Here is a 21,244-nt window from a genome sequence, read left to right on the forward strand (position 1 = left end):
AGAGAGGATGTAAATAATTTGCAGTTCCGTAGTCTTCTTAAGTCACGTCCCACACTTCAATGCTAACGCACAATAGCAAGTGCTTACTGTCAGAAGAGTACCTCTCAGAGCTGAGTACCTAAGGTACCTAAAGTACGTACCTGGACAAGTTGCGAAGTGGTACCCACATCAAGCAACCAACTTATTGTCCTCCGTTAACTGGAATTTTCTTTAACCTGGTCAGTAATAATAATATATTAACTATAAACACGTTTGCCAGATCCATACCACCTGTGGTTCTGAAACCCGAATAGCAGCCTCTTGACCACAGTCACTACTGGAAATTCAGAGTCAACTCTCGCTACAATTATTATCAGCGCACGAGCTCTATCAAGCTCGCTCAAATCAAAGTTTAAACTCCAAATTTGTACGTGTCCCCTGCGCACTTCATCAGAATCTTGACTCAGTAACTCTATGGCATATAAAACAAAGACAGATCCCGAGCAAGGTGCTAAATGACGGCCAGGCAGATATTCTGAAATCCCATCGAAACGATCCAAACCCCGCACTTCTCCAGATGGATATCGATTTAAGCAGGAGGAACAAAAAGCCCCGCCTTCTGTTGGAATCTGAAAGAGAGAGGCTTGAGGAATTCATTGACTCTATACACTACTCAGCGAGGTACGAGCATCTGACTAATCTACACAAGGGCTGAATTGACGGGCGCAGATATTCTGACGACCAGTTTGAGTACCGACATGTTCAGCTTCCCAAAAACATGCTGAAGAAGATTCCCGCCGACTACTTCGATAGCTCAAAAGGAACGCTGAAATTGCTATGGGAGGAAGAATGGAGGGCACTCGGTATCACTCAGGTACTACGAAGTGGACTGCGAAACTCGCGTTCTGCCAGCCTGCGGCTAATCTTGTTTGTTTCTCTAGAGTCTGGGGTGGGAACATTACGAGGTCCATGAGCCAGAGCCACATATCCTCCTTTTCAAGTAAGCACTTAATGATGTATGAAGTATTCTACGATGAACTGATGGCTTTTTAGGCGGCCCCTGAATTATCAACCTCCGGTTTCCCAGTAACTATGGTAATCGATAGATACATATTGCGGAGTCCAATTGATTTCACTTTAAGCACTGACGGGCGCACAGTCCCATTTAAGTTATGGGTATTACAACATGGGAGAATTTTCCAGGGCAGGGCAACAATGATTATACACCGTTCGAGCCATGGAAATGAAGAATCGATCTGGCTGTGGCACATGAGTGAGATTATTGATACCAACGTACGCTGAAACCTTTTGCTTTTCTTGTTCTCTTTCTCCTTGTCCTTTTGCGTCGCCGGTACGATGCCTGTGACGCGCCACTTGACTTCGTGTGATTGCAAGAAATTTCAGCTACGTTTCTGGGCGATCACAGCTCCCAGCTGGGTAGTACCGAATTTGCTGCTGATTCTGGGCTTGCCAATCACCTAGATCATGATGTCAGACTCTTTCGAGCTTATGGAATATAGCTGGAGTTTTCTTACCTTTCATCTACGGTTGGAGCAATGGATATCAATCGCACGATCAGTCCATATGTTGCCGCATTAGACCTTTGCAGATGGCTCTGGCATAATGAATAACCCTTGCCCCATGAGCAACTTCATACTACCAGCGACCTATTCGACTTTCGATTGCCCAAAATGACTTGTTTTTTCACTCACACACACACACTGCTCATTCAAGTGAAGAATGGCAGGTATGCTCCCTACTCTTTTGCAGGTGCTCTCGTGTGCGCTCGCGTATTCGATTCGCATATAATCTAAATTGCGGTAATTAAGACCCCCTATGTCTCGTACTCGATCCTCAAAGCTATGGCGGCGGGTCCGTAGGTTTTTAGAAACGATGCTGCCAGGTATAGCGCTTAAACTTGGCGAAGGGCTGATTTCTGAACATTACACCTCCTCGAAGCAAGGAGAACTGTGAATAATTAACACCGTGGTTGTGTCCGCACGCACGTAACTGACAGCCTGAGAATGCGCAAGATGTCGTGAGAATTTGTTGCTGGAATACCTTATCTATACGCAGCGCTATCAGGACCTTTGCAAGCCCTACGGAACCAGCTGCTTGCACTAGTCTGTATCTATCTAACAGCTGTGCTCCCAAGTTCTCCTATGATACTTATGCTCAAGCTGTGTGCTTGACACCAATCCTCGAAGGCCTTTGTTGTCCTTATATTATGCTTCCCCCCGCTTCCAAGAAAGAGGACCCTTAATCATCTGGAAGGTTAGGTATAGATCATAAACACCTTGGGTCTCAAGAGTCATTTTCTGCACGTCTGAAAGTGATTGGCCGGCGTGACCACTCTCAGTCCATGCTTAACAGCTCAAGTAATTTTATGAGCGTCTTGGCTAGAGTGACAAGTTTTCAGACGCTGTTCATCGGCTACCAAGAGCTCTCTGCTTGAATATATTCAAGTCTTTGAGTTGCATAGAGACATGCGTCCATCGAGAAGTCAACGGATCGTATTCGCCCCGAACGTCAACCCTACAGAATCCTTTGGGGCCTTTGAGACCAACTGGACCGACGATGAAGAAGGTGCCGCGGCGGGGAGTGCGCAACTCGCGAGCCCAGCAATCATTTAACCGCCATTTAAAAGCTACTGCAGCCGCACGCAAATCCGACTCGGGACCTAAGTTCGGCAGTGGTAACCATTGAAGGGATGATAGTACTGACGAGGGATTCAACCATGGGTGGTTTTGCTGTGTTACTCTCCCGTGGGGTTCATCCGCAAAAGATAGTTGAGACCCTGTTTTGTGATGACCAGCGGACCCATCAATGAGCCCTGTAAACACGGTTCCGGATGGTGGCATGACCAGTGAATCAGTACCGGATTGGATTTTATCAGACACCTGAAAACCCATGCGTGAGAGTTGTCTTTTCATTAAGACAAGATATGCGTCTCTTGCAGCAAGGGCCACAAAGAGAGGCTTCATGCATTTTCGGATGCAATCACCGGTATCTGAGGACACCGGTCTCACAGCCCACGAAATTTCAGTATCAGCTATTTCTAGCCTGACAATAATGAGCAGATTAGTATATGGCAAAACGCTGTCATTGATATGACGTACCCTGGCAATGCATATTCAGGTGGGGCACGAGACGGGAAGTGGTGAACAAGCCAGAAACCAGTTATGGTCAGCGGTCCACCAAGAAGTTGAAGAAGTATGTTTGATGCGGAGGCATTGCGCAGAGCTATGGTTGCTAGGTCATCTGGGCGAGTAAGCATTACTTCGGAAAGGTTATTATGCTAGCTGGAGGATACCTTTCAGCGACTCGAGCTTCCTGCCATCCCGAGAGATACGAACGAACTCTCTCCACTCCGGGTCCGACGAGGAATAGAACTTGCCTTCGCGCAGGTGCGGCCAACCCAGAGGAATGAAAAAAGGATCTGAGGCCGCAGCCTCCTCCGGACGGCGCACAGTTCGTTCAGTGGCCGTAACCTTCTTTTCTAGAAAGTCTTTCTCAGGAAGAGCCTCATCCGATGCGCTTTCAAGCATCTTATCGTATTCTCCGAGGACAAAAGAACCCCATATATGAAATGCGGTCCCATATAGCAGACATGTAGTAACAAACTTTCTGGCGACTCGGGTCAATTTGAGCAAATGGCAAGTTGTATGCCGTGCAAGGCAGCGCAAAGGGGTGGCGGACTACACACTTAAACCAAGGTCGTTTCAATCTCACATGGCGAACATTTACGTTGTTGGCATCGCTCTGGGAAAAAGAATGGCTGGCACGAAAGGGGATTCGAAAAAGAAAGAGCCGGTGCCTCATTCGGAACATCTGGTATGACTTTGCGGTGGTCTCTCTAAGCCGAAGATCATACTCAAGGATAGGGATGGCAACTGATCGTGGTCTTCGATTTTGATAGAAACGTCATGAAGCTTTGCCAAATATATGTCCCTCAAGAAAGAAATAGCAGAGGGAGGTGGGGTTAAGAGGTGAAGGATAAGATAAAGGAAAGTAAAAGGATAGATACTGAGGGTTTACACAGACTGCTAGGTCAATTAAAGCGAGAAACTGTCAAATGTCAGCCGCGGGAGCTCTGGTCGGGAATCGGAGATAATTTCATTGTTCAAAGTTCCAGGAGTCTGATGCACGTGATTACTCGTCACATAGATTACCTAAGTCGTAGTAGCTACTGGATGTACCTGCCCAAATACGGAGTACACCGATATAGGTAGCGGACTGGAGGAATCAGCCCATGATATTTTGTCCAAGTTTATCTACCAACATGCACAAATATCTTGCTTTTTTAACTCTGTCAGCGACGTTCACGTCGGCTATCAGCAATCCAGATGCATCCATCTTCGCACTAGATTCAAGCGCCAATGCAGGAGGCTCAGAGATTCCGTTTCTATCAAATGACACCGCCCAACGACTCCTGAATTATCGAATGGGGTCCTCGACCACAACGGACCTCATGACAGTTGATCGAGATGTTGTTGAGATTTTGGATAGATATGGAGGAATGCAGCCATCGTTGTTCGGCATTTCAAGTGACGACCAAGACTTGAGATCCAGTTTGATCATTTTGCGTGGGCTAGACCCTGTCATTGGTACGTCTTTCCAGGTATACTTATATTGTGAAGCAGCCACTCATTTTTTAATGATTATGTCGGTAGAATCTTCCATTCAAAAGGAGTACAAGCAAGGCCTAGTCCATTGTGACTCTCGAGCTACGTTTTTGCATAAAAGTCCCCACAGCTGGAACATCGATGGCGAATCGGGAGATGATGCTGGAACAGCCGATGGTCATTGCCTGAAGTACCTTGACAGCGAGCAAAGGAAACGGGAGAATGTTCAGGTAGTCGAAACCGGACGATTGCTAGTGCGGACTGTATTAAAAAACATTCGGACTGACTTGCGATTAACCCTAGACACTCTTATCTTGCCTACCTGACGCATCGGCTTTCAAGCCAGTGGCGCACGCACTTGGTCAGCAATTACCTGAGTACGTCAATATCATGGAATCATGGGTTAGCGATCAAGAGCCCTTGATCTTGAGGTTATCATTCAAGGTACTCCTTCGTCTATATCTATCAGTTCTCTGTATTTGACAGACATTGCAGTCTTTCTCCGGATCAGTACATGACACAGTACTGCTTAGCTTGCTGAAATCTCTTATGAGTGATCTTCATTCGCTGTCTTTGAATGGTACAGCAGTGACTGTTATATTCATGCCGGACTCCCAAGATTCCCGAATGCCGCAAAGCCCGAGCCGTCGTGGTAACCATGAAGCCAAAACCTTACGAGTGGACATGGCATCTCCGTCATTATTGAGAAGGCAGTCGCCCGGTTCAACGTCTCCGAATCCAACCTGCCATGCCACCAATTCATCTTGTAACGAAGCAACCAGCGGTTGTTCAGGACATGGGTCTTGTTACAGGAAATCGGAGTCAAAGAGCGGACTTACCAACAATGACTGTTTTGTATGCAAATGCCAAGTAACAACCATCAGAAAAGACGATGGTACGACCCAGATTATCCGATGGGGCGGCGCCGCTTGTGAAAAGCAAGATATCAGCTCTCCCTTCTTCCTTTTAGCAACGGCTAGCATCATGGTAATAGTAGCGCTGGGCGGTGCTATTGGAATGTTGTTCAGGGTTGGGCAAGATGACCTGCCGGGCGTCATCAGCGCTGGGGTTGGGCCCACGAAAGCACAGGGATAAGAACCTGAAGTTGACCCTATGAGGGTTGCTGCGAGGTATTCGGTCGAAGGCGATGCTGTGCCAGTTCACTACACAAAGCTGAACGCGCAGGGTGGTGCTGTCATGTTTTGATATGATGTGCTCTGAAATTGCTATTGTGGCGTTCCTTTCTTTTCCTTTTTCTGAAACTAAACGGTCAGATACTCCGAGATCCTCAGGCTCTGACCTGCTTATACCTACATTGAAGACTACCAACATTATTTGGTAAGAACGAAGGCGTAAAGGAGAAATCATTCCTCGCACGTGAGCAATTGTCTCGCTGACGCAAATCTCAGCGGCCCTTGAAACGGGCCAATTGTCTTGAGACGAGAAGTTCATCGACGCCATCCAGGGCGGACAGAATGAATATGGGGTCCTGCAAGAGAAGGCAGAAAGAATATCTGAGTGACTCTTGAGTCCGCTCACGGAATAAACCATACCGGGTGCAATTGACCACTTGGGCGAAAATTGGGACTCGCCATAATTCAAGCAAAGACATTCATCAATCAAGTAGGGTCGAGAAGCCATTAGACCGGCACGCGAGATGACTAGCTACGATTTAAGAACGTAAGCCTGCTTCGACATCTGCAGTACTCCGACTGTCACTCTGCTGAGAAGCACCTATGGCCGAACCCGCATTCCTCGATGCACGATGCCAACTTGAGGACGGAAGTCGGAGAGAGTTGCGAAGACGAGGGAGCAGCCGCATTGATCCCCAGGGCTGAGGTCTGGAGTTTTCTGACCTCGTGTCAGATGCATTGTGCACCATGGACGAATCGACATTGGCTGCACTCGACAGCTGCGATGGCGGGATTCCATCGCGTTGCATGACTCGCTGGGGCAATATCGTTGTTTGACGAAATGGGTTTGATCGCCATCCTATAAAGACAGGCCGCGGTCGGCTAGGAGCATACATTCCCACCATACTATGGCGATCCGTGCTCGCGCGCTCCGCCACCGGATCAGAGCGAGGTTTAGGAGTGAAGTAATCTGCTTTGCAGAGTGGACAGCAGGCCCTCCGGCTTGTCAACCATGGGTCAACGCAGGATGCATGGAAAGCATGACCGCATGTCAGCCCACGTATGTCATCGTCATCCTCGATCGCATCAAGGCATATTGCACAGGAGTCTCCGGGAGTGGGAAGAAGCTCGGCCGGTGTTGCAGTCCGGATGGGATGATCGGCGTCTCCAATGCCTTCCAACCCATGGCATTCACAACTGTCCTGATTATGTACGTGTTTCATCTCACGGTCGGTGTACCTTGATACGTCTCGAGCGTGAGTGCAATCAGCAGAAACTGGACGACCATCGGACTTTTCGTCTAATTGAGCAAATTGTGTTCCAGCATCTGGTGCCAGTGTTGAAGTTTGTGCGATGGTGGGCCCAATCTGCCGTTGACTATCCGTCGATGCAGGTTTCACTAAGGATGGCGATACACTGGTATCTACAACCAAAGTGCCGTTCTTTATGTTTGGACTGTGTAGACTGCTGTCGGCTGCGGATATCACCTTTGCGGTCGGAATGTTGGCGTTTGCCCGCGTCGACCTCCATGCCTTGTACTTTGTGAGTGGAAACCGCAAATTAACTTCGTCCATAGTCATCAACTTCTTTTCCCTTCTTCGTCTATGCGTACGGGGCATAGTAACCAGGTCTATCGGTTCTCCCGTTTCTTCGTTTCGTAGCTGGCGATTCCGTTGATTGTATCGAAAGCAATACTTGACACCAACGATGATCCTAGCATCAAACCTCAGATATGAATCGATGCGTACGAAGTGCAGACAATGCCTCTCTGAACATACCATAGATTTGTGAAGACGACCCCGAAACCAAGGGCAACAAAGAACAATAACGGTGAGCTCGTAGGGCTCGAACTGGAATCTGCAGCTCGATCGCTGTTTGTGGAGCCCGAGGGAGGAACAGGGCTTGTGGAGGACATCTTCAGGGTAAGAGGCCACAATTGCAGGACTGATGTTGGCAATGTAGTCTCGGTCACTCAATAAAAGAAAATGAACCTATTAAAAGGTGGAAGGTACCACTCCGATTGTTTGTTCATTGACCGGGCAAGTAGAGGTAGATCACTGGCGAGTAGGATTTCAATTCTTTCAAGACACTTGGAGTGTATATAGAGACCTTGAAGGGGAGTGATGCTTTTGTAGATGACGATTGTGTATATCCACTCATCTGTGAGGAAGCGTATGACTCCAGTTACACTTAGAGCTGTGCACCTGGGGAGTCATCACTAAACATGCTGTGTGTTTAGGTCAACGTGCTGAAGGGTTCTCTATCTTCCTTCTTGCCCTTCTCTGTTTGGCACAGGATCCCTCTGTATATTCTCATACTCTTCCAAGGTTGTCCCGGAATTCCGTGTTGGGCTATTATTGAAGGGTACCATGTTTCGCAGAAACAGAACTAACGGAGATGCTAATCAAATATAGTTTGGGTCACGAGGTCTCTGATGCATATATATAAGCCTAAGGAAATGAGAAGGATGGAAACATTCCTTTCAGGCTGGAAATTATCAAAAAGAATAATACTCAGTATGGCCTCTTTATTTATATACATCCATTAAGTCATATTCTGCATCTCATCATTACTACTGTAAAGGTCCAAGTTGGTAATAAACCTTTGTAGCTATTAGACTTCATAGAGTGGATCATGCCGTTATCACCTACTCCGTACATTTCTAGAAGTGCCTCAACATGGAGGCGGAAAGAGAGATATTTAGGCGGGGAGACTGCTGACCTGTGCATAAATGGAAGTGTCTTAAGTGTACACGACAGATGGATGCTTCAGGCACCTCAGCTACAGAGTGATAATACAGTTAGATATATATAACCACTGGCACTCTACAGTGATATGGAGAGTATCAGAATTTACCTTTCCCTGGTCAAGAGGGCGAAGTCTTATCCTTCCTCTTCTCTTTGTTTCTGTCCCTTTTTTTCTTCTTTTCTCACTTTTCCTCTTTTGGTGAGTAGTCTGTAGGAATACCAGATGCAGGTTACTTCTGTCATACCTAATCCATACTACTAAGTCACCAACACAAAAGTATGTAGAAGTGTTAACCACTAAACTGAAATATCTGTAATTCTATTAATCCACAAGTCACATCTTCGTCACATCAAAATGGAAGATATCAACTCAGGCCCAGGGACGAATGCCAATCCGATCGTTTTTTTTGACATAGCCCTAGGAGGTGAGCTTCCAGTACCTGCCTGATCTTTTATCTCAGCCCCTACCAGAATGTGGAGGTGTCATTACTTGCACCCAGCCATTGTGTTCCCCTTGACATGTCTGCTAGCATATTTAGATTATCTCGGTCGATCACGTTCAAAATCTCTATCTACCATGATCCCGTTACTGACATTCAGTCGCAATAGGCGAACCGCTAGGTCGCCTAAAAATGGAGTTATTCGCAGATGTCACTCCTCGGACAGCCGAAAATTTCCGCAGATTCTGCACAGGTGAAAGCAAAAACTCCCAAGGAAAGCCACAAGGATACAAGAACAGCAAGTTTCACCGAGTAGTACGTCTACAGTCCTTCGTGTCGGCGAAAAAAGCTGATCCGAAACCGCTTTCAAGATCAAAGATTTTATGATACAAGGAGGCGATTTTGTCAATGGAGATGGAACAGGATCTTGTACCATTTATGGCACTTCAAATTTTCCAGATGAGAACTTTGTTCTGAAGCACGACCGCGCAGGTCTCTTAAGCATGGCTGTAAGTTGACCCGGGTACCGTTGAGTTGCGGATGGTGCTGAGTGCTACACAGAACTCTGGGCCAAATACAAATGGTTGCCAGTTCTTCATAACAACTACAGAGACCCCATTCTTGAATGGGAAGCATGTCGTGTTTGGGCAGGTAGTGGATGGCATGGATATCGTGCGGATGATCGAGAATACACGCACAATTAGGGACAAACCAAGCCAAGATGTGATCATTACACAATGCGGAGAGATGTGAGGGTGTTCTGGTCTAAGTCCGTGCTTTTTCCGATCCTAAAATAGGATGATAACCATAAAGATGATTAGCTCGTACTCAACCTGTTTTCAAATACAGTTTGTTTCAAGCTCGAGGGTAAGGGCATCTAAACCTGAAGGTTCAGGTTCACCGTTAATCGCAGGGGCAAAACCAGCCAGCGAATCTCAGTCACACAGAACCCTCAAAGCTTGAACTTTGCCAAGTAATCAGAAGCCAATGCGATTGCATCCTCGATCTTGTCCGGATGCACGCCATTGCCGATAGACGTCGAACCCTTCCCTCCAGCTTTCCCTCCGACAGCGCTAGAAACAACCGCAGCCAAGTCGTTGGCCGAGGCCCCTTGGTCAAGCAATGCCTACAATAGAAGATCTCATGAGACTTGACTTCCGGACTGGATGTGAAACACGGGGAGGCTCACCTTTGAAACGTAGCAACCATGGGCAACGCGACCCTGTTCCGAATCGGCGGCTAGAACATAGACGGTCTTATCTTGTAACTTAGACTTAACATAGTTTAGCGACTCGCTCACGGCTTTCGCGTTCGCAGAAATAGGAAGCCTGGTTACCAAACAGGTCTTCCCTCCGTTCGTCGGGGATTCGAAGTATGAAATGATCGCCTCAAGCGCCTTCTTTGTCTCGAGTTTTTGTTGCGCCTTTTGTCCGTCAATGACTTGCTTGTTAATAGACGCAAAACGCTCTCGAAAACGAGATTTCTGGACAGCAGAGATGGAGAGTTGGTTTAGTTCAACCTGTATCTGCTTGGCTTCCTGTTCTTTCTGCGGCCCCAAAGCCATTGCATCCAGGCGATCTAGCCGCTTCTCGAATTCTTTGGCAACTCGCTGTACTTCATGGGCGTCCTCCCCAGTCACAGCGATGATCCGACGAATCCCCTTAGCAATGCCGTTCTCTTCTAGGATGATTAAGTCCTTAATGTCTCCAGTCTTCTGGACGTGAGTTCCGCCACAAAATTCTATGCTGACTTCAAGCCAGCGAGGGTCTTCCACATTCTTCAATATCTCCTCCACCTCCACCCCAACAGAAACGACTCGGACAGGATCAGGGTACGTCTCGCCAAAGACAGCTCTAACACCTGAGATCTGGCGAGCAGTTGCAAGAGGAACTTCTTGGGAGTAGACATCACAGTTTTGGCGGATATACTCGGTTGATATTTCCTCGATTTTCTCTAATTCTTTCTCTGTGACTGCAGACTTGTGAGAGAAGTCAAACCTGAGTTTTTCAGCAGCAACAAGGGAGCCCTTTTGCTCGACAGAATCTCCAAGAACTCTTCTGAGCGCAAAGTTGAGGATGTGTGTGCCCGTATGATTATTTCGGATGGGCCAGCGACGAAGCTCATCGTATTCACACAGAACGGCGTCACCGATTGAGAAGGAACCGTACTTCATGAAGCCAGTATGGAGGACATAGCCAGCATAAAGCTGAACATCACCGACTTCTAGCTCAGCCCGTCCGTCGATGATGATTCTGCCGGTATCGTTCTCTTGTCCACCTTGTTCAGCGTAAAAGTTCGTGCGGTCCAGAATGATGCCTATCTGTTCCCCATCTGGTATCTGCGCCGTCGATGAATGGAAGTTCTTGCCGTGGTAAATCGCTTTGATTTCAGCGGTAATGTTACCCTTCCCAAATTTGGCGCTGTCGTCTGTTTTGGGAACGTCGTTCATTTTCTCCAGCTTCCCCAGATCGTGGACGTCCAGTTTGACGGTTCCTGTTGCCGACTTCTTCTGTCCTTTACTAGCCTCCTTGGCTCTCAAACGCGCTTCTTCGAATTCGAGGTCATCAATATTCAACCCACGCTCTTCCGCCATGAGACGGGTTAAGTCAACCGGGAAACCGAATGTGTCATACAGACGCCAAACGTCAGCACCATGAAGCTTGTCATCGCCTTTGATCTTTGCTTGCTGAGCATAGTTCTCGAACTGTCGCTCACCGCGATCTAAGGTTTTGGCGAACGAGATCTCTTCCTCATCCAATATTTCCATGACATCGTGCTGCTTTTTCTTCAACTCGGGAAACATGTCTCCGAGCTGTTCCACGAGAGTTGGGACGATTTTCGAAAAGAAATTTCCAATCTCAACCTGGAAGTATTTTCGAGCATAGCGAGCACCTCGGCGCAAAACACGTCGAACAACATATCCACGACCATCGCTGTTTGGTGTCACGCCATCTGAGATGGCGAAAGTCAATGTTCGAACGTGGTCCGCAACAACACGATAAGCCGTGTCGATGCCATCAGAATCATCGGTACCAAACATTCCTCGATATTCCCGGGCTCCGGTGATGTTCTTAATAGCATTGAACAGCGGAGAGAACACGTCCGTATCATAATTGGACGATCTGTCCTGGAGCACTGAGACTAACCTCTCGAATCCCATTCCAGTGTCGACGTGCTTATTTGGCAGAGGCCTCAAAGACCGATCAGACTCGCGATTATACTGAATGAACACGTTGTTCCATATTTCAAGAACGTTGGGATCATCTTGATTGACAAGATGAGCAGCATTGCGGCCGCCAATCCGATCATAATGAATCTCACTACAGGGCCCACAAGGGCCCTGGTCGCCCATTTCCCAAAAATTGTCCTTCATGTTTCCCGGAAGGATATGATCCTCTGGAACACCCGCAGCTCTCCATAGAGCTTTTGCCTCTAGGTCAGGTTCGAGTCCACCCTCTTCGTGACCCTCAAAGTACGTGACATAGAGGCGTTGGGGGTCCAAGCCGTAAACCTTCGTCAAAAGCTCCCAAGAGTACCGGATTGCATCTTCCTTGAAATAGTCGCCAAAGCTCCAGTTTCCAAGCATCTCGAAGAAAGTCTACTCATTCATTAGAATCACTCGTTAGCGTCCGGGTGCTTGACTTGACCATGGAGAACTTGACTCACATGATGGTAGCTGTCCTTTCCCACGTCGTCCAAATCCTGTATTCACCTCCGTCAGACTCTGTTATCGTGCCTCTAGAATCACATGTTTAACTTACATTGTGTTTCCCGCCAGCACGAATGCACTGCCATTTATTTTTAGTGACCAGTTTGACATCAAAGAGGGTTAGAGAGTGACCTTCTGAGAATTTACTGCGCTTTTCAGTTTTGCAAAATCAGATTGCGGATCCACAGTGCCCAGGAAGATGGACTTGAATTGATTCATTCCAGCATTTGTGAAAAGCAATGTTGGATCCGAGAGTGGTACGACAGGAGAAGATGGAACTTAACATTGTCAGTTGATTGATAAAGAGCCGTCAAAAGCCCCAAAAACATACCGAATGTATGGCCATTTTGTCTGAAATAATCAAGGAATGTGTCGCGAACGCGTTTGGCAGTCCATTCTGGACTGCCTTCGGAGTCTGAAGTCATTCTGAAGTGTCGATAGTTCGTATGGAGTTGATTTTGTTCTGGGGTATGTGTAGTGTGAAAGTGGTAGAATCTTCTGGGGTTTGACCTAAACGGTAACGGCGGATGACTCAAGGCCATATCCCCATTTCTCATAATTCTGGAAATTCGCATCAAGTGAAGGTCGATGATTCCTTGATCCTTTTCAGACTAAAGACAGTGGATACTGATGACTGTTCTTAATCTCCAAAAGAATACTTGACTGATCATATTCTTTTGCGCATGTCGTATCTTGGTGGTGGTGGGTGGTGTGAGTTCCTGATGAGTGAGGCACCCCAGCACGGGAAAAAGCGACCCGCAGAAAATGATCCTGATGGTGACCAACCTCTGGCAAAGAAGTTCGGGCGGCTGCAAATAGGTATGTTTGTCCAGTAACACTTTGAGTCTCATCCATCAACATCGGCGTTCAAATTTTGATGTATAGTCATGGACTAAGACTCATCCCATCTAGAACCGCGTTTGTTTGGGATACCTCAGTTATGTGGTGGGGGTACATCTCCAATTCAGTCAAATCCATTTGATACGACTGAGCGGATGATGCTGGATGACACTAAGCATACAATATACATTCATGACCTTGATTCTGAGCTAGCAGATTCTGATGCTCAGGAGTACTCAATCACCTTTTTGCCCGAAATCGGAGCCAAGTTGGGGACTTTGCCGAAGTTATTGACTGTTGATACACAACCTCAGAACAACGAATTGGTCCTCTACAGGGATCCCAAATCTCTGACCGTTCCAGAGGAGGATGATTATGTGCGAAGAGCCATCCTTGAGTCCAGGAGACGAGCGAGAGCAGCTCAAACTCAGCGCAGATCTGCAGAAAAAATAGTGAAAGAAGTTAAGTCGAATCTTGTGTGTAATGTTGAAGAAGATGTAATGGAGATAGATCCTACCATTCAATAAGTTCTATGTTTTATTATATGTCTTTTTTCCAGAGATGTATACTTTTATGGCAGTGGTTGATACCTCCTTGACTTTGTATATTAGTGTATGATTCATTAGTACATAGTAGAGGGTATTGCTGTGGCCATACAAAAAATAAATAATGTCATCTAGAGCAGCCACCTATAGTATCAGGGCATACTACACTCATCTAATTTAATTTAAGCTCTATAATAATCACAATAATAGATACTCTTAGAGGCACAGTATTAAGGGTCCAAATATGGACAGTCACACCATACTCCAGTTGACCCTGGTGATTTTATTTTTGTACAGTGGGCCTTTGTACTGAATGAATCATATTGATTCTGCTGCTATCTAGTAATTATCTAATATTTTAAAAAACCTCCTTCTGCATTGATTACTCTATCTTTTTTAAATCTTTACTAAAGTACTTAAACTATATTAAAAGATCTCTAATCTTAAGCCTATTCCTATATATAATAATAAGTATAGTAAGAATACTATTAGGATAACATGCATTGCAATGGGGGTTGAGCCTTTGAATCATGTAAGGGTAGAGGGTAGGCCTGTGGCTGCCCTGTATATGTCATAGCTATATTAAAGGGTTCTATGTCACAGCCTACTCACAGGCTAGAAGCCTTATAAATCTATAACCTAGATTTGGACAGTAAGAAATTGCTACCCAAAGGGTTCTAACTAGGGCTATGATAGCTAAATATAAAAAGAAGTATATAGATGGTAGATGAGATTATATAACTACTAGTATCCTCTCTAGATAAGAGTTTATTAGCACCTAAGGCAGATTATTAGTACCTAGTAGGCTTAAGCACTTAGTAGGCCTTGCCTACTATACTACCCCCCCTTTAAATTAAGGCTATTATACCTCCTATATAGTAAGTACTACTATATTAGTAAGATTAATAGCTAGCTCCTATATAGGCTATTTATAGCTTATCTACTTAATAAGGTATTCTATTTAATAGCCTTATCTAATATATTTCTCTTACTCCTATAAGATCTCCTTAATAATATATTCTACTTTATTATTCACTAGTATTACTAGTAGCTAGTAGTTATTATTTAATTAGTTTAGGAATAGATTATTTATAGCTAGGTATAAGAGGCTAGTATAGAGTTGCATTATTGCATAACTGAACTGCTAAAATCGAATCCAACCCTCACCGAACTCACAGCGGTGAGGGTTCAGTTCTAAGCCTATAGAATCACACCAGTTTTGGTTTCCCTAGGTTAGAACTAATTTGAGTTCGGTTAAAACTGTCAGTTCTGATTTTTGAGGTTTTATTAGATTTAACTAACCAACCCTCACTGTTTTAGATAGAAATCACTAAATACTTAGATATCTCTTATAATTTTGATATCACTGGATAGCCCTAGATCTAGGCTATCTAATGATATAAATATCAATTCAAAATACCTAGTGGTTACTAAGATATAAGAGAATAATCATTTCTATCACAGGTTGGTATAAAAGTAGTGGTAGTTTACATATATATATACATCAACCTTTAATAATCACTATAATCTAAGGATAATTTTAACCACTACCTATTCAGCCCTATAGATATTGAATTGATATTTTACTTATAGATTATTATAATAATAATTACTATATATTTTATATAAAAATATTAATTTCTATAGGTATGGTAGTAGTATAATAGATAGTATAATCATTTAAAATGTTAAAACAGCAAAAATTCACTAAATAATAGCAGTTTAACTCACCTGAAATCAAACTAAATCTAACTATGGTTAGTTAGTATAGGCCTAGTGGCAGATTTTGCAGTAAAACTTAAACTAAATTAGAACAGATCAGGTTTGGTTCTGATTTCTGAGATTTGGACTTGAAATCACAGCAGTTTAGTTCTAACTGGTTTTGAACTCACCCAAACTCAGACTGAATGCAACTCTAGGCTAGTATAAAATATATTAATATATATCTAGTAGTATATCTAATTAATAAGTATATAATCTAATAGCTTTAAGTACTATAACTTTTATACTATATTTTAAGCTTTTAGCTTAGATAATCTATTTAAATATTCTATAGATCTAACTATATTTTTAATTTAATAGTATATTATAGGGCTACTAAATAAGAGTAGTTTAAATATTTGTTCTAGTACTACTAGGCTATAGCTAGTTCTAATTATACTATATTAGTAGCTTCCCTTATCTATAATTACCTTAGCTTTAGCCTTTAATAAATAGATTATATAGGTAGTGACTATCTTATAGTCTAGCTCTTTAATCTCTAATAATTTAATATTATATCTATAATCTAGGAAGAATAGGCTAACTCCTATACTTATAGTATCTTAGATATTAATTACTAGCTAGACTATTAGTAGTAATAATTTCTAATTAATTTAAGTATAATTATAAAAGTTCCTAAGATAGGCCTTTAATATTATATTTATTTATTTAATCTATTTATTTATTTATAGGTAGAAGGCTAGTAAGAGATATTATTAGATATCTAATTATTTACAAAAGTACTCCTAGAATTAGCTAATAAATTATAAATTATAGTCTAAAGTAATTATACTAGGAATATCATAATATATAATAAATTAATTAATTAGTAGCTATATACTATCTTAGAGTCTATCTATTTATAAAGTATTAAGAATATACCCTTCCTAAGCCTATTACTAATTATTATTATATTCTTATATTTATTAAATATAGGTAGTTTAGTAATAAAATTAATAATTATCTCTTACTATTTATAATCTAAATTAATAAGGGTTTTAAATAGTCTCTAGTACTTATACTATATATAATTAGTACTATACTTATTATAGTTCTTTTATAAATTATTAAATATCTATAAAAAGCTCTAGTTAGTAGAAATTCTAGATAATTATTATATATAGTATATTCTTTATAGGATAGCCTATTAGTACTAAGTTATAGATCTCTTATAAAAGCCTTATTTATAAAGATTTAGAATTAGAGATCTATTTATAGCCTTAATATAGTAGATAATTATTTAGTAATATTAAATACTTAGTAATTAATATTTAGATATATAAATATTAGTATAAAACTTTTAATTAAAGATAGAGTATATTAATTATTAATCTATTAATTAATTATACTATATTAATAAAGGTATTAAAATACTATATCTTAAAATTCTCTTTTAAGTAGACTTTATATTCTAGCTATATAACTAGTTTAGCTATCTAGCTTATTCTATCTTACTTAGAGTTATTTATATCTATATCTAGTAGCTAATAATTTAAAGAGATAATTAAGATATTATTAGGAGCTATCTAAACTACTAGATTATAAAGACTTTAAGACTAAATCTTAAATATAAAGCTATATAATACTTAGTAAAGAAAGGTGTTTAATTATTTAAATCTTATTAGATATTTACCAATAATCCAAAGTAATAATTAGAGATTATTACTATAGTTAATTATATAACTAGTTAGCTAATAGTAAAAGTAATATCTAATATAAAAGATAAAATATTAGCTTATTTTCTCTATAAAGAGATCTTTATTAACTATAAAGTATCTAAAGAACTACTCTTAGATAATAGTATAAACCTCCTATCCTAAGTTATAGAAGTATATATTAAGATTCTTAAAGTAAAATATTATATAATAACTCTAAATCACCCTAGAACTAATAGTAAAAATAAGAATATAAATAGCTTACTTAGAAAGATATTATTAAAATATCTTATAGGTAAACTAATATATCTCTAGGATAAATACCTATAGTATATATTTATATCTACATAAAACTATTACTATTCTAGCTTCTCTATAATATATATATTATTATCTAGTTATCTATAGACTAATTAACTGACTATTAAATAAATTAAAATTTAATTATAATATATTAACTATATATAGTTACTAGCTAATAAGAAGTTATTAATATATATAATTAAATAGAAGTTAATTTAGGATAGTAATATATAAGAATTATAATTTAGATATAACTAATAGATTATTATTTATAATAAATCCCCTTAAAAGTTCTAGAGTAAATAATTTAGACTATATTAAATTATTTAATTATATCTACTTGGTACTTATACTATTACTAAACCTAATAAATATATAGTAGAGAATCTTATAAATAGCTAATAATTAGTAGAAGCTAATATTAGGGAGAACCTAAAGAAACTATAGATATTAGCTATATTAATATAATAACTATAGAAGATAAGATTATTAATCTATATATATATTAAAGTATATAAAGTACTTAAGGAGATTAATAACCCCTTATTCTTATATAATAAACTTTTAAAAATAACTTAAAAGGATTAAAAATTTACTAAATATCTAGAAGTATATTTAAAGTAGATAGAGGAGAATATCTTAATAAAATAATATACTTAAGAAGATCTTAAGAATATATTACTAATATACTAATAGGAACTAGCTAATCTATATATTATTAAAAGGAGTTAACTCTAGGAGATAACTAGAGTAAAATTAACTTAACTTTTTTAAATAGTAGGCTAAATAGGGGAATATTATATAATTTATTAAAGGATAATTAAACTTAATAGGATACTAGTAAGAAAGATATAAACTTTAATAGACTATTTATAGTAGTAATTCTAGCTTATTAGGAGTAATTAGAGAAGGATAAGTTATCTAGTATTATAAGAATATTAAGATAAAAGAGATTATTATCTATTTAATTAAAAGTTAGGTATTTAAGAATAGCTAGTTATAAAAAAGAAAACTATAAGTAAGTCTTAACTAAAAGAAGTCCTTATTATAACTATAAATCTACTAAATATCTATTAAGGCTAACTAAGGCTTTCTTAGCTTTATTAGCCTTCTTAATAGGAGCTATACTTAATTATCTTAGCCTCTATCTCTATCTTACTAGGAAGGATTATTATTATTAGTAATAGTTAAAGTAATAGTTAAGGTAATCTTATTCTAGAATAATAATATTTATTTAGATTATTAGAGGACTCTTCTTTAGCCTTTTTAAGAGCTTTAAGGTCTAAAATCTACTTACCTATAATTATAGTAAACTTTATTAGATTATACTATATCTAATATAACTTATTAAGGATATCCTAATTATTTTAAGTAATAGGCTAAGGTAACTTTATACTATTAAGAGTATTTATCTTCTTCTTCTTTAAAATAACTAAGTTATTAATAATATTATTATAATAATATTTTCCTTTTAAATCTAAAGATATAATAGAAGATAAACTAGTTATATTAAAGATATATAGGATAGTACTAGGATAGGTATAAACTATCCTAAATTTATTAGCTTTAAAATACCTAAAGTAGATAAGATTAAAAATATTATAGCTACTCTTAGAAGTAGTAATTATAGTTAAGGTAAATAAGAGAGGTATAAAAACTAATAAGCCTTTTCTAATCTTTAACTAAGTTATAGTAGCTAAACTTAATCTACTAGGTAAGGACTCTATAGTATTCTTATAAGATTATTTTAAAGGAGTAGGCTTAAATTTAATTAATTTATTCTTAGTAAGAGGCTAGTTAAGAATAGAATTATTATTTTTAAGAGTAGTAAATAAACCTCCTTTCTCTAGAATAGTATCTATCTTAGTTAGTAATATATAAATAGAAAAAGAAAGGAAAGTTCTTATATATTAAAGTAAGTATTCTAACTATAGTTCTTATTAATATAGTAAGAATAAGATACTATCTTATTATTCTAGATATAATTAGTATAAGTACTAGAAAAGAAAGTATAGAATTATTAGTTAACTTTAATATTAGAAATAGCTATATAATATTAAAAGATACCTATATTATTGTTATAAGACTTATATTCTTCTTTATATTTAACTCTATAGTAATAAAACAGAATTATATTCTAATAAGCTTTAGATATAACTTTCTTAGTTATATTAATATTATTATAAGATACCTATTTTAGTATTAAGTAACTTAATAAGACTTTATTAAATCGTATTTAGTCTAAAAAAAACTTTATATTAAGTAGCTATAAGGGTACCTTTATAACTTAGAATTATAATAATTATTATAGGAAATAAAGATATTTAAGGTAGTCCTAAAGAAGCTAAAGAAGATAGAAATAATAAGAAAAAGAAAGTAGCTCTAAAAGCCTAAGAATCTAAACTAATAATAGATAATTTATTTAATATTATATTAAAGGTTATTTATAAACTATATATATAATAAGGAAGAAAAGTTAAGAGTATTTATACTTAAATAACCTATACTAGTAATAAATACTTATTTATTTATAATTATTAACTAATTCTATCTTTATTAATTTTATTTATTTATTACTATATATATAAGGTAATATTTACTATAGTTCTTTATTTAAAATCTAGGTTATTAATTACTTAGGTAACTTACTTATTACTACTACTTAAGTAAAGTAATCTAATTATATCTCTTACTTTATATAAAGAATATACTAAGCTGTTACTAAGATTATTCTAAAGTAGGAATATAAAGAAATAATTAGTTAATTTTATAGATATTAATAAAGTAATAAAGATATTTAAATACTATATCTAGTAATTAATATCTCTTAGTAATAGTTAAACTCTATAATATAACCCTATAACTACAATAGTAGGTACTAACTTAGATTTATAACTTCTATTAATAATTAAGAACTTTATAGACTAAGTTTAGTCTAAGTAGGGGAGGATATAATATTAATTACTATATTAGAGGTTTAGTATAATCTATAAGTATATAATAATATCTAATAATAATTATTATTATATATATAGTTATTTAGATTATTATATTCCTTAATAGCTTAGGTAGAATTATAAAAGGGGGCTAGAGTCCTTTAATATTAATAAGATATATACAGGGCAGCTGCAGGCCTATCCCCTACCCTTATATAATTTAAAGGCTCTACTCCCATTGCAATAAATGTTATCCTAATAGCTTAGGGTGCTATCTAGATAGATTTTCTTTACTTTATTAGACTAAGAATAGCACCTAGCTTTTATTAGTAGCTAGTTAGGATTTATTAGTAGCTTATTAAATAGATAGTTACTCTAGTATAGGGTTTATAATTTTTTAGAGCCTTCTTACTCTAGCCTTAGTTAAGAAATATTAAGTTAAGCTAGTTATATAAGCTATTTAATATTACTTATATTATATTTAATTTATTCTTATAATAATCTATCTAGGGAGCTAGGGCTATAGTAGTATTCCCTTTAAGTCTACTAAATATATACTATAGAATTCTAT

The 21,244-nt window shown here is 38.9% G+C and overlaps 3 protein-coding genes across 3 annotated transcripts; all 3 read right to left on the reverse strand.

Annotated features, from left to right (window-relative positions):
* Window positions 1-2,405: 2,405 nt before the first annotated feature.
* ALT_9372 (uncharacterized protein) lies at window positions 2,406-3,527 on the reverse strand (the record flags this gene model as incomplete). The annotated part of the gene is made up of 3 exons (XM_033561925.2): window positions 2,406-3,042; window positions 3,099-3,240; window positions 3,293-3,527. The coding sequence occupies 3 exons, from the start codon at window positions 3,525-3,527 to the stop codon at window positions 2,406-2,408; spliced, it is 1,014 nt and encodes a 337-aa protein (XP_033417816.2).
* Window positions 3,528-6,276: 2,749 nt separating this feature from the next.
* On the reverse strand, window positions 6,277-7,652 carry ALT_9373 (E3 ubiquitin-protein ligase RNF103; the record flags this gene model as incomplete). The annotated part of the gene is made up of 2 exons (XM_033561923.1): window positions 6,277-7,450; window positions 7,516-7,652. 2 exons carry the CDS (start codon window positions 7,650-7,652, stop codon window positions 6,277-6,279), a joined length of 1,311 nt encoding a protein of 436 aa, XP_033417814.1.
* A 2,224-nt stretch (window positions 7,653-9,876) lies between these two features.
* On the reverse strand, window positions 9,877-13,058 carry ALT_9374 (alanine--tRNA ligase; the record flags this gene model as incomplete). Its single annotated transcript, XM_033561921.1, has 6 exons — window positions 9,877-10,050; window positions 10,114-12,522; window positions 12,591-12,626; window positions 12,686-12,712; window positions 12,766-12,911; window positions 12,965-13,058. The coding sequence occupies 6 exons, from the start codon at window positions 13,056-13,058 to the stop codon at window positions 9,877-9,879; spliced, it is 2,886 nt and encodes a 961-aa protein (XP_033417812.1).
* Between the last annotated feature and the right edge of the window lie 8,186 nt (window positions 13,059-21,244).

The sequence above is a fragment of the Aspergillus lentulus genome (genome assembly GCF_001445615.1).
Source record: "Aspergillus lentulus DNA, contig: Alt17, strain: IFM 54703, whole genome shotgun sequence".
Lineage (NCBI taxonomy): Eukaryota > Fungi > Ascomycota > Eurotiomycetes > Eurotiales > Aspergillaceae > Aspergillus > Aspergillus lentulus.